This window comes from Pseudozyma hubeiensis (assembly GCF_000403515.1).
Source record: "Pseudozyma hubeiensis SY62 DNA, scaffold: PHS15, whole genome shotgun sequence".
NCBI classification, from domain to species: domain Eukaryota; kingdom Fungi; phylum Basidiomycota; class Ustilaginomycetes; order Ustilaginales; family Ustilaginaceae; genus Pseudozyma; species Pseudozyma hubeiensis.
In genome coordinates, this window is record NW_012133797.1 from 550376 (window position 1) to 563320 (window position 12945).

The 12945-nt window shown below is 55.0% G+C and overlaps 6 protein-coding genes across 6 annotated transcripts; 2 read left to right on the forward strand and 4 right to left on the reverse strand.

Moving 5' to 3' along the window:
• Positions 1-46: 46 nt before the first annotated feature.
• On the reverse strand, positions 47-684 carry PHSY_001435 (hypothetical protein; the record flags this gene model as incomplete). The annotated part of the gene is made up of 3 exons (XM_012332065.1): positions 47-262; positions 363-570; positions 650-684. The coding sequence occupies 3 exons, from the start codon at positions 682-684 to the stop codon at positions 47-49; spliced, it is 459 nt and encodes a 152-aa protein (XP_012187455.1).
• A 582-nt stretch (positions 685-1266) lies between these two features.
• On the forward strand, positions 1267-3003 carry PHSY_001436 (hypothetical protein; the record flags this gene model as incomplete). The annotated part of the gene is made up of 1 exon (XM_012332066.1): positions 1267-3003. The coding sequence occupies one exon, from the start codon at positions 1267-1269 to the stop codon at positions 3001-3003; it is 1737 nt and encodes a 578-aa protein (XP_012187456.1).
• Positions 3004-3033: 30 nt separating this feature from the next.
• PHSY_001437 (fructosamine-3-kinase) lies at positions 3034-3765 on the reverse strand (the record flags this gene model as incomplete). The annotated part of the gene is made up of 4 exons (XM_012332067.1): positions 3034-3128; positions 3225-3232; positions 3331-3634; positions 3723-3765. The coding sequence occupies 4 exons, from the start codon at positions 3763-3765 to the stop codon at positions 3034-3036; spliced, it is 450 nt and encodes a 149-aa protein (XP_012187457.1).
• A 188-nt stretch (positions 3766-3953) lies between these two features.
• Positions 3954-4644, reverse strand: PHSY_001438 (fructosamine-3-kinase; the record flags this gene model as incomplete). The annotated part of the gene is made up of 2 exons (XM_012332068.1): positions 3954-4136; positions 4222-4644. The coding sequence occupies 2 exons, from the start codon at positions 4642-4644 to the stop codon at positions 3954-3956; spliced, it is 606 nt and encodes a 201-aa protein (XP_012187458.1).
• Positions 4645-6326: 1682 nt separating this feature from the next.
• PHSY_001439 (hypothetical protein) lies at positions 6327-8618 on the reverse strand (the record flags this gene model as incomplete). The annotated part of the gene is made up of 1 exon (XM_012332069.1): positions 6327-8618. The coding sequence occupies one exon, from the start codon at positions 8616-8618 to the stop codon at positions 6327-6329; it is 2292 nt and encodes a 763-aa protein (XP_012187459.1).
• A 1100-nt stretch (positions 8619-9718) lies between these two features.
• PHSY_001440 (transcription factor) lies at positions 9719-11992 on the forward strand (the record flags this gene model as incomplete). Its single annotated transcript, XM_012332070.1, has 1 exon — positions 9719-11992. One exon carries the CDS (start codon positions 9719-9721, stop codon positions 11990-11992), a length of 2274 nt encoding a protein of 757 aa, XP_012187460.1.
• Between the last annotated feature and the right edge of the window lie 953 nt (positions 11993-12945).

The window sequence follows — 12945 nt, forward strand, 5'->3', positions numbered from 1 at the left end:
CCCCTGACCGTTGATTGCTGCGAAGAATGTGCGGAGTGAGACATGCTTAGACTGTGTCATCGTCGTAGACGAATCGGCTGTCTTTGGGCGAGAGAGGTGCGCGTTTGACATAAGCGTCGTTGTCTGGCGGCCTCTGAAGCTGCTTGCAGCTGGCGAGCATGCTTTGCAAAGTGAGCAATACTGAGCTGATTGTGAGTACAGGCGACCATTCGTTGCCCAGGATGGAGGCGCAGATGTGACCGTTGCTGTAGACGTGTGGATGCTGTTGTCACCGGTTGGATTGAGGAAATGATCGAGTCAGCATGACACGTGAACGGCAAGGAACAGCCAGGCAGCTGACCCGTTAAGAGCGAAAGACTTACGATGGGCGCCTGGAAGCCGTCTGTGACCAGGAAGACGACTTCGGGACTCTCCATGGGATAGGAGTCGGAGAAGCGAAAGCGAAGGCCAAACTTTTGGTCTCGGTAGAGGCTTTCACCAAGCACCTGTATAGAGAATTGCCATTCCTGCAGATCGTCGGCCTTGATGATTTCGCATCCTTCCGGTGCGCCCTTGACTCTGATCTCTGAACTGTTGGTGTATCGAGGGGGATGGTGAGTCAAATGAGCTTCTGAGCCCTGTGAGAAGTACGTGCGGTTGAGAGACTTACAGCTCCTTCTGGAGACGCTTGGTAGCGATTCTCATCTCTGCAACTTCCGTAGACTTCAGGCAACTGCGTGAGCGCTCCGACGACGGCTCGATAGGCGGACAGATGAAGACAGAGCACGAGTTGCGCCGATGAGTGAACTAAGGATGAGCATTTGTGGGGAAGTGTCGAATGTAGATCTCCGACTGAGCCTTTCGATACGCAGCTCTCTCGCTCTTTCCCTCTTGTCACATTTCACACGCGCTGTTTGAATGAATCTCGAGTGGAGGGTGCAACTAGTCGATCGGGATCGATCGGCTCTTCCGCTCCACTTTTCTTGTTCCCACAGCCGAGCGCAACGCTTGAAGGGTCCTCCTTGCAAAGTCACAAAGCTCATCTTTCTTCGTCACGCTCTCCGTCGCCAACAATTCTGCATCCCACCATTCTGTCGGCACCTCCGTTTCAACGCAGAGCGCTTAGTCACGATCCGCTATAGCTGCAGAGCACAGCTCATCTCGTGACGGCTCTACTTGCCGCTCTCACGCTTTGACTGCGGAACCAGCATCACCACGCGCTTGCTTTGTCAGGATTGATCGCCTGCTGTGCTTCTTCGCGCGGAACGCACGGCATCTTTCGCCATCATGCCCGAGCCATCAGGTAGTCTCCCGCTCGGCGGCTTCATCGCCATCAACCACGCAGGCATTCCCGTGGGCTCGGACTCTCACGGCATGGATCTATCTCATGGCGCTGGAAGCCTCGATATGCTCGACTCTCTCCTCGGTCGTTCGCTTGACTCCCATCTTCCTCCATCACGCCGTCCTAAAGTAGCAGAGTCGCGCAAGAAGGAGCTCGATGCGAGCGAAAAGGCGCTGGCAAAGATCTACGAGTCGTTCGAATTCGATCCCCTTTGGTCCAAGCTCAGCGACGTGCTGTCACGTATGAAGAACGACCCCGGTGCGGCTCAAATACTTCTACCTTTGATCGAGAGCATGATGGTCATTTCTCAGAACATCACCAACACAGATACCGAGTCCCCGAGCGCTCCTGGCGAGGTCCGACCACCACATAGCCGTTCTTCCACTCAGGGCGGTCCCAAGTCACCACGACAAGTCATGGAGGACAACTTCTTCGCCTTTACAGAGAAGCATCGCAAGATCCTCAACATTATGGTACGCCAGAACCCTTCCCTCATGTCCGGATCCTTCGCCTTGCTTGTCCGCAACCCAAAGGTGCTCGATTTCGACAATAAGAAGAACTACTTCACCCAGCAGCTCCACAAAGGTCGACGCGATCACTATACCCCCCTTTCCTTGTCTGTTCGAAGGAATTCCGTCTTCGAGGACAGCTTCCGCTACTTTTCTAGGAAGACGGGCCCCGAGGTCAAGCACGGCAAGCTCAACGTCCGCTTCAACAACGAAGAGGGTATCGACGCTGGCGGTGTCACGAGGGAGTGGTTCCAGGTCTTAGCCAGAGCCATGTTCAATCCAGACTATGCGCTCTTCCAGCCCTGCGCCGCCGATCGCACCACGTACCAACCCAATCGCATGTCCTACGTCAACCCAGACCATCTCTCCTTCTTCAAGTTCGTCGGACGCATCATTGGTAAAGCCATCTACGACGGTCGACTCCTCGACGCCTATTTCACACGCAGCTTCTACAAGCACATCCTGGGCAAGCCGGTCGACTACCGTGATCTGGAGTCCATCGACCCAGAATACTTCAAGAGTCTCGAATGGATGCTCAACAACGACATCACAGATATCCTCGACCTCACCTTCAGCGTCGACGACGAAGAATTCGGTGAGACAAAAGTCATCGATCTCAAGCCCAACGGGAATACCATCGCAGTCACCGAGGCCAACAAGCAAGAGTACGTGCGTCTCGTCACTGAACAGAGGCTCACAAAATCCATTAAATCGCAGATAGACGCCTTCCTTGGCGGCTTCAACGAGATCATCCCTTCCGACCTTATCCGCATCTTTTCCGAGCAGGAGCTCGAGCTTCTTATCTCGGGTCTCCCAGACATCGATGTCGATGCCTGGAAGAACAACACAGAGCTGCACGGTTACAGCTCTGGCGACGCCGTCATTCAGTGGTGGTGGCGTGCCGTCCGATCCTTCGATCAGACCGAGAAGGCTAAGCTACTACAGTTTATCACCGGCACCAGCAAAGTGCCGCTCGAGGGCTTCGCCCACCTCCAAGGTGTGCAGGGAACACAGAGGTTCAACATTCACAAGGCTTACGGAGCCGATCGATTGCCAGCAGCGCATACATGCTTCAATCAGCTCGACCTGCCCCAGTACGAATCGTACGAAAAGCTGCGATCTTCGCTCTTGCTGGCCATGACCGAAGGCGGAGAAGGTTTCGGCTTCGCCTAGACGATGCAGACGCCGGGGAGTGCGCATGCCTCACTTTTCAGCGTCGACCTTGTCGCAGAATCGGATCAGCGAACGCATGATCGAGATCGCTCCGGATCTGTAGCCTCCTCTGAACATGAGCAAATCTATCAAAGCCACAACATGCAGATCAAGACACACAAGACTGTGTCAGAGCAATTCGTGTCTGTGATCGTTAAGGACCCTGAGGCTTGCACACTTACGGTTCAGGCTGTGGAAAACGTGAACAGGAAAAGGGCGTCAGTCAGCACGAGTTTCGGAATCCCACGTGTCGCCATGCGAATGCAAGCTGAAGAATTCAGAACTCACTGGTGGTAGAGCTCGTAGAGTCGCAGCCTTTCGTTGTAGTACGGCTCTGTTCGGGGAATGACCTCGTGATAGGCGTCAAAGAAGTCCTGTGTGAAGCCTCCAAACATGTTCATGATTCCGAGTCTGTATCCCGCCCAAACGTCAGTTCCGGCAAAAGCAGTTCCCACGTTTGCATCACAGCGACTCACTCGGCTTCGTTGTGACCGTAGTAGCTCGATCTGCGGTGAGGTGGGGAGTAGTGTGCGGTAGTTAGCGTCATTCGGAGGAAGTCGGCCCGAAAAGCAAGAGTTGATAGGCTTACGGACTGCACAGCACGGAGAAGAGAATGACAGGGTCAGCGAGGCAATTCAAGCGCAAAAGCCAGGTCTCTGGCTTCTGAACCCGCAACTCACTCAAATATGGCTGGCTCGCCAGAATCGACGACTGTACCCGCATTGCCGGACCTGTACAGATTCAGCTCCGTAAAAGGTCAGAAGCACAATTGAAACCTAGGTGACCGGGCTTCTGTTCGGAAACTAACCACAAGTCTCCGTGCAAGATGCTCGGCTTGACCTTCCCTTCCAGCGGCGCTAGGAGGACTGGATATACTCTGTGCGAGGGGCCAACATCCGCGGTCAGTCCTTTCAGCGAGTTGCATTGTCGTCAGAAGAAGGTGTCAGGTTGTGCACGCACTTGCTTCGCATCTGTTCTTCCAGGTCCTTTAGCTCGGCGTCGTTCTGCTCGGCATTGATTCGTCTCACCAGGTCACCAATTCTTTGGTCCGCCCAGAACTTCGGCCAAGATATGTTCCAGCTGTTGTCTTGCCTCTGCGAGACAAGAGACATCGGTTGAGTCAGCTACGTCATACCATGAAGCAGCCTGGTTCGTCATGTTGTCGTGCAATAGACTCACCGTCACCCCGCAGTAGGTGGCTACCCCAAAGCCGAAGCGACCTTCCTGGTTGATGCCCTTCTTGTGCATTTCGGCCAGCCTGCTTCCCAGTCTCTTTTGCCCGGCCTTGTTGATCGACGACTTCAGCTCCAGATAGTCGGTGATCAGGTAGGCTCGCCCGTCGGCGGCCTTTCCCGATGCGTGCACTTCTGGTGTCAGCCTGACCTCCGCACCACCGTCGTCGTCGCTACTCAGGGCTGAGCCCATCGCTTTCAGGCTTTCCGCTTCTCCAAGGGTCTGCTCGACCGCATCATCGATCTTGGCGAACAGTTTTCGTCCACTTGGCTGTGCTGCCACGCAAGAAGCGCCCCGTGATATGAACTGGCTCCCGAGATGAGAGCACTCGCCACGTAAGATCGACTCGAGAGTCTTGTCGAGAGCCATGGTCGAACAACGTCCACAGTCGTGAGTTACCTTAGCGGGGCCTTGTGTAGCTAACTGAGAGATCGAGATGTGAGAGTGTAAGTCTCCTCGCAGCACATCGATGATGAATCATTCGTGAGAAGCAAGCGGAGGTTTTGCGCGGGTTGTGCTCCGTGCTTTCAGGGTCCAAGCCTCCACATCGAGCCGAGCATTTTAACAAATTGGCTTCTTTGCAAGTCACAAAAAAACACTCGACAAATATGTTGGCTAAACATTGCTCTGACATGTCATAGTTTTGCTTATTTTGTCGATTTTGCCGCCTTCTTGATTTTGCTCTCACATTACTGTCTTCAGTCGTAAGTTTATGCCAGGGTTTCATGAATTGAAATACGTTGATTCGGTCAGTTTTTCATGCCGTCGACGGAACAGCGCGGAACAAGAATGCACCTCAAAGCGAAAAGCACCGATGAAACCCTGAGATTTCGCTACGTTCCAAGGGCAGGCCCATGTGGAATGGGTCTGTATCAATATGGCCTGGATGTAGTTGCTGAAGGTCGCAGGTAATATTTGAAGAAAAGTTTGAAAAGGCTTCAGAAGAATTCAATGTCGAGATAAGTGACGGGCCGAAAAGACAAGAATTTGTCTAGCTAGATAAGTCTGAGTGATATCGTGATTTTTTTCGTCTCATTCTGACACTTGCTGCTTTCAACTTGAATTTTATTGAGATTCTTTCTAGCTCTTTCGTGTTCGATGTGCTTGACATCCGGTTTTTTCATCTTCAGGTCGGTCAAAAAAAGTTTTTTGAACAAATCAGATGCTCGACTAGTCATGGGATCGAATCTCTCAACATTCAGGCGAGAATTAGTTTTGTAGTCATTCTTTCGCACCTGTATGAATTTTGAATTGTCAAAAAGACCGCTGCTGGCAAGAGTGGGAGTTTGCGAAACAGGCCTAAGCAAACCTATAATGATTTGGACCTACAGGCAATCACAGCAACGCGAACAGCCGCTGCGCGATCTTGTCGCAACATTGTGTAATGAACTCATGGACGACAAATTCCACCATGACGTAAAAAAGGGTCCAGACGCAACTCGCCAATTGTTTGTGTTCAATCTATGTCCTCGCGCTCAGCACGCAGAAAGCATCGGCCAAATCTGACGCGTTATCGATCGTTTGGGACGATTGAGTGTAAGGATTGCATCATTACTTTCGTCTTTTATCGAGACAATACTTCCTTTGGACAGTCTTTGCGTACCGACGAGAGCTGAAATTGTGTGATGGGTTTACGGCGCCCCAAGACGCCAAAGACGACTCGGATGATCGCCATCGTAGTGGTCAGTGGCTGTCAACGTTTGCTCAAGGCTTTGCAGCAAGGAACGACAGGACATACCCTCAAAGATGAGGATAGATAACTTCGACATGGGGGGACCTTGAGCACAGAGGCAGCTAAGTGGTAAAACAAACTCGACCTAGTCCGGTGCAGAGGCGGGACACGAATCGAGCAAGACACATTGCAGCTGAGGTTGCTCACGGGATGAGAGGCAGCTCACAGGTCATGATCGCGGGCACAGCCGGCAAGCACATAAGTCATGTTCCAGGTGTAGCGATTGTATTCCATCAGCAAAGTACACAGGTGGCGATCGCGAATGATCCGTTGAATCCATGACTGAGAAGACCTCAGGAGAGCGGCTGCGGAAGGAAGGTCAGACCAGCTCATCTTGGACTTGGCTAGGGCGAAAGGGCCATCGGAAAGCTCTCTTGACCTTGGACAAATTGCGACTTTGCTCTGCATCGCCTTCTTGATCTTCGAAGCTGTGTAGGCCAGTATGCTCGGCGCTGCTGCTACGATCGAGAGGCAAGAAGCCGCTGCTCGCGTTGAAGTGGGGCAACGAGTCGGCACTGGCATTGGCGCCACCTGATGCCCATTGCATCTTCTGGCGGCTGCCGCTGCGAAGGTCGGACTGCCAGACATCGAAAGCAGACCAAGATCGCCGGCCATCCTCTTCGGTTGCAACGCTGGGCTGGAAAGCCTGCTTGATGGCCTCAAAATTGGAAGCATTTTGCAGAGAGGGGTTGCCGATGGCCTGCGTGCCATGAGGCATCATCTCTCGGACGTCGACAGCCGACGCAGCGTTGGCGCGACGGAAGGCATTGCGCAAGACACTGGTGCCGAGATTGTCGTACGCATCGGCGTGAGCATTTGGCATCTTGTTGTGCGCGAGGGTGGGGTCTGCGTCGAAAGGACTCGACATGTACGGCTGTGCTGCGAGGGCACGTTCCTCCATGCGAGCCAAGCTATCTACGAGCGGATCGGGGGTGGAAGCCAGATGTGCATACATAGCCTCGTTGCCTGCCAAGTTGTTGTACTCCATGACAGGGTTCCACATGTAGGGCGAAGCATCCATTCTGTCCTGTTCTCGGTGATCCGCCTCCTGAGCATTGCGATGAATCATCTTTTCGAGCTGCAATTGATCCTGAGCAGCTTGCACATCTTTGCGGAGACCATCCATCTCGCTTCGCAACCTGTCAGCCTTCTCTTTGGCCTGAGAGATGAGACTTGAGATCTCTGCGGAGCGCTGTTGACGCTTTTCGGTCTGCAAAGCCTTCTGTGAACTGATCGCAGCTCGACGTTTGTGAAGCATGTCAGCCTTGTCCTTTCTCTGCTGGATACTAGCCTGTTTGAGGGCACGAACAGCATTTGCGGTCTTGAGCCGCCTTTCTGCCTCACGTCGGGTGCTCTCGACCTGCCTCTTGCTGTCGTCCAATGCTTTGGTCCTGGATTTGACGTCGAAACGAACCTTCTCCTCCTCCTTCTTCTTCAAGCGAGCCTCTTCCAAGTCTGCTTCGAGGGCTTCGCATGTGCGAGCCGAAGCGCTCTTGACCAGAGAGAGCTGCGCTTGAAGGTCGAGGATATCGGTTTGAGATCTCGAGACCAAGGCGGTGAGACTGAGGCAGTCTTGAGAGTCGGCTTCGGAGAGAGTCTCCTTCGGCACGGTTGCTGTCGAGGGTAATTGCGGGGGAGCAGCGACGCGGGCGGTGGACTCAACAGTGGATGATCGGCGGGAGAGGGCAAGGTTGGCGCCTTCGTGTGGACTGATGTGAGAGGCTTGGATGGAGCTGCGGCGAGACTGCGGGTCAGGGTCTATCGAACGCATCTCAAGGACGCCCCATTCTGGGGCATCAGTGATGTTCTCTTCGAGCTCTAGCCGGCCGTTTTTGAGCTGTCGAGGCTGGTTGGACGGAGGCGCTGCAGGAAGGTCTGGAATGGCGTACCCGAGGACCCACCATTTGCCAAAGGCGCCAATGAAGAGAGAGGTACAATCAACAGTGCCGTCTGATTTGCAAGAAGCGCGATGAGTGGATGTTGTGTGCTGTGTAGGAGTTCGATGTTGATTGTCGAGGGTGCTGCTGCGTGCGGGAGTGCTTTGGGAGATGGTGACAATGGAAAGCAGGCCGAGGTCCTTGCGATGAAAGGGTGGCGTGCGGACCGAGAGTGCCACCTTTGCTCCAAAAGTGAGCGCAAAAGGACCCGTGGAATACGATGACGTAGAGAGCAGCGAAGAGAAGGCATTGGGGTCGGATTTGCGTGCCGCAGTGGACTCGGAAGTCGAGGCGCTGGCCGCAGCGTCGGTGTCGGGCAGCTGCGATTCGGCAGCATCTTGATCGTGATTCAGCAGGCGAAGACGCTCGCGAAAGACGAGGTCGGTAAGGAAGGGTCTGAAGGAAGCGTCGTCAGGATTGGTCCAGAATGCGAAGAGAAGGACGATGCCGATGAGGGTCCAAGCCCAGAGGAGCGCCTGAATATCGTCGAGCTGCAGCATGGATCTGAGGATGGATACGGGAGTGATGGGAAGCGGAGCATCCCTGTGTCGATGGAAGAGCGATTGAAACGCATTGGAAGGTGTGAGGTTGATGCTGGGATCTACAGCGGGGACATGGTGATGGCGGTCCAAGAGGAAGCCGAAGCCTCCACGCACGACGTCGCTCACGCCCATTTCAAGTGAGGGTAGGCGTCAAAGCGACGTGACGCTTGAACTGAGCATGTAGACGCGCAGGAAAGCAGCGGGTGCTGAGTCGTCGCGGAGAGTGATCGGTTCGGAGAATCGAGTGTGATGTGTTGGGAGGCGATGTCGGCCTGCGATCGAGTTTTGCGGTACAGGTCCGAGTGCTGCAATTGGTACAGTCACCGAGACCTGTGTGCTGAAGGAGTCAGCAGCGGCGCAAGAGTGCGAAGGGCTGCTCTATATCGGAGGCAAGGTTGAGGAGACAAGGGAAGCAACCAACTAAGCAAGCATCCGACGATAGTTCCATCAAAGTTGGTCTAACGTTTTGATGCGGAAAAAACGATCCGCTGTCAAGCCACTTTAACTTGTGACTGACTCCCTCATTCGGAAAGGCCGAGGCAGGCCAAATTTCCAAAATGAAATACTGCAGCACACTCTTCTGAGCTATCGGCGCAAAAAGATCGCTCAATTTCGCCCGTCTGCCTCTGAGCTTCCGCGATTCTGTATGTTAACTCTTCTGGTTGCAGGTCCGTGGAATTTGGAAGAAATTTGCATCGGGGCACAGCCGACTGTTCTCAATCACGATTGCAGAAGGCAGCCTCGCGCGTCGGATTCATGGAATGAATAGCCGTGTGGATCGCTTGGGCACGAGAGCAGAGCAGAGTGGGTGGTGGGCGCGTAAAAAGGCGCGAGTGTGCCAGAAAGCTGAAACTGGCTAAAGGTGGCAGAAGTATTTGAAGACGACGCGTTTTGGAAATTGCCCCTTCCCTTCCAATTTGTCGCTTCGTCGCTTCTCCCGTTCTTCTCGTCGACCCTTGTTTCTGCCAGAGCCGGCCAGTCACGTCGACTACCAAAATTGCGCACCTCGCCGCATCCGCTCAGCAGCTCAAACGCACCGACCTCGCTTGATTCGTAGCCATCTTTCCTTCCGACTTCCATCCGTCACAACCACCCATTGATCCATCCATCCATTGACCCATCCATCGCAACCGTGCCCTAGTCGCTGATTGCCACTGATTCCCTTCGACGGTTCAACATTGCCTTCGCTTCTACACGGCACCCCGTCGCTCCTTCCATTCTCTCAACCCGTCATGTCCGACGCTCATCTTTTCGCCGCACCCGTCGGCGCTCCGGTCAACGGTCACTCCTCTGGGTCAGAATCCTCTGCCGCCGCCCCCGCTCCGAAAGTGGAGGTTGACCACGACGCGGCACCAAGCTTCCACTCGTCTTTGCCCGGGACCCGGCCCGAGTCGAACGATGCGCCCCTCGTACCACCCACGGCAGAGCCCATCTCCAGCGTCGGCATCCAGCCCGCCTCTCTCATCTCGGAAGCACAAGCTCAGTCCCAACACGTCGTCTCTTCGCAGCAGTCCCTTCCGCCAAAGTCAGAATCCACCTCCGATCACGCTTCCGAGCAAAACAGATCTTACGACGGCCCCATGGAACTGACGGCTGCCCAGCTAAAGTTTGCTCAGAGCACGCTCAAGTCGCTCAAGAGCCGACGCGAAGCCATCGCCTTCCTTGCTCCCGTCAACCCAGTCGCACTAGGCATTCCACAGTATCCGCAGATCATCACCAAACCGATGGACTTTGGCACCATCGACATCAAGTTGGCCCTCACCGCGCTCGTCCTCAAGCCCAACTCCAAGCCGGGAGACAAGGCCAAATCAGCACCAGAATGGGGTCTCGATCCATCCAGGGATGTCTATCGCCGCATGGTTGATTTCGAAACCGACGTTCGTCAGGTCTTTTTCAACTGCGCCACCTTCAACGGGCCCGACAGCCCTTACACCCAAAACGCACGCGTTCTCGAGGCCGCTTTTGACAAGTACATGAAGGACGTACCTGCCGCTACGTCTCCACTGGCCCAAGCTTCCGATCCTGCCGCTGCACGCGCCCGTCGTCCATCCAACCCCGTTCCGACTATCCGCCGCTCTTCGTCCGATGTTGGCGGTCGCCCGAAGAGGGAGATCCACCCTCCGCCTCCCAAGGATCTGCCATGGGCCAACGAGCCTCAGAGCGCTTCTTCCTCCGAGATGCGCAAGGCCGCGCGCCGCAAGGTGGCAAAGAAGGCTGGCAGTCTCTCGGCACGCGAGCAGGCCCACTACGCAAAAGTGGCTCAGGACGAGCTGCGATTCTGCACCAGGATCATCGACGATCTCCTCAAGCCTACCTTCTCCAACGTTGCCTGGGTCTTCTACGATCTGCCCACCATGGACTTCGACTGGGCGCCCGCATACTTTCAGATGATCAAGAAGCCGATCGCTCTGCGCGATGTCCAGAAGAACATCAGATCGGGCGAGTACGCGGATGCGCAGGAGTTCGATGCAGACATGCAGTTGCTCTTCCAGAATTGCTTCACCTTCAACCCGCCCGGCTCGGATGTCCACAATATGGGCGAGCAGCTCAAGTCGGTGTACGAGGACAAGATGTCACGCAAGCCCGCACCGGCTCCTTTGCCAGATTACGAAGAGAGCGACGTCGACGAAGACGAGGATGCCGAGGACGACGACGACGAGGTGGATCCAGCTCTGCAGGCTGCGCTGCAGGAGCAGATCTCGCAGCTCTCAGCCACGCTAGCCATGCTCGAGGGCGCCAAGAACCAGAACGCGGGCCTCATCGCCAACACAAAGACGATGCTTGCGTCGTTGCAGGAGAGCTACGCCAGCTCCGGTGCCTCCAAGAAGAGCAAGAGCAAGGCCTCCGGCACAAAGAGAAAGTCGTCCGAAAGCGGCGGAGCTTCCAAGAAGAAGAGCAAGGCAAAGGCAGCTGGCAGCCCGTCTGCGGCGGCCGCCGAGTACGTGCCGGCCAAGAAGACCAAGACGGCTGCGGCGCCCAAGAAGAAGCCCACACCGAGCAGCAAGAAGGCGAGCTCGAGCCGCAGAGACGACAACAGCGACGAAGATATCCGCAACGTCACGTACGAGCAGAAGGAGGAGCTGGCTGCCAAGATCACCGAGCTGTCGGAGGAGCGTCTGGACGGTGCGATCCGCATCATCAACGAAGACAAGCCGCCGAACCAGAACGACGAGGAGGAGATCGAGCTGGACATTGACGAGCTGTCTCCGAGGACGCTGTACAAGCTGTACAAGTACGTGGTGCGTCCCAAGAAGCCAGCGCCGGTGGCCAACAAGAACTCCAAGTCGGCGCCGCTCGACGGTCGAAAACGTGGCACGGGAGGCATCAAGAAGAAGAACCTGGACGAAGGGGAGGAGGCAGAAAGGATCGCACGTCTGCAGCAGCAGCTGGAGCAGTTTGGCAACCCGGACGCTGTCGGATCGGGTGGAGGTGCGGGAGGACACGACGATCTGGTGCATTCGGAAAGCTCTTCGGACGAGAGCGGATCCGACTCGGATTCGGACTGAAGCGAAGATCGTTGTGGCCCTGGTTGCACAATTCGGTCCAAGAAGGGCCCGAGCCGAGGCTAGGGCCAGGTTGCGGCACTGTGTCGGTGGCGCTCTGCGCTCATGTACTTTTAGCACACTAGACAAGAGATGCTCAGAAATGATTGGCAACTGCCACTTTGCATCCATTCTTCAGGCTTGCGATGTGAGTTGCTATGATCCGACTGGCTGGCTGCTCTCTGAGGCGTGCCGTGCGATGGTGACGAGTGAGAGCCTAAGGCACTGAGGGATGGTTGTTTGGACGGATCTAACAAAAGCGATACAAATCCATTGCTGTTGAGATGGAAGAGCGCGCTCGCTTAGCAAAGTGCAAAATTAAACTCCGCCGTTTTGCAAAGCTCACTGCGCTGCACTGCACTTGACTGATTGGCTTGCGGCGCCGCATCCTGTCACTCGAGCCGAATTTTTGGTGTTTGCCCCGTCTCACTTGACCTGCTTCAGCGTGCAGCAACATCATCGCTGTTCGCAAATATATATTTAAAAAAAAGGAAAAATTGCGCCCCGCTCTGGACTGCATCGCGAAAGGCATCATCAAGGCACAGAGAGGGGCGGTCGGCTGTCTCATGCGCCGTCTCGAAAAATGGTGTGAAAGTCGCAAGGTAGCAAGCAGCACTAGGAGAGAGGCGCAACCGATGCAGACTCGCTTATGCACGCCCTCGCTGAAGTGCAGTTTGCCTTGCCCATCTCAGACTCTTCGTTCTAAGGTGCTTGTTAGAGTTCTCGTGAGCGACGAGCACGATACAAGGTACCATTACATGTCCAAGCAAGCAACAAAACAAAAGGTCGAGAAAGGTGCAAGGAAGCGAAACAATGAGAGGAGAGGAGGTTTGAGCGGCTGCTACCGTGTGTTGAGGCAAGGTTGCTGCGTCACGAAATTAGACGGCCGACGACGGTCGATCCAATGCAACCAATCC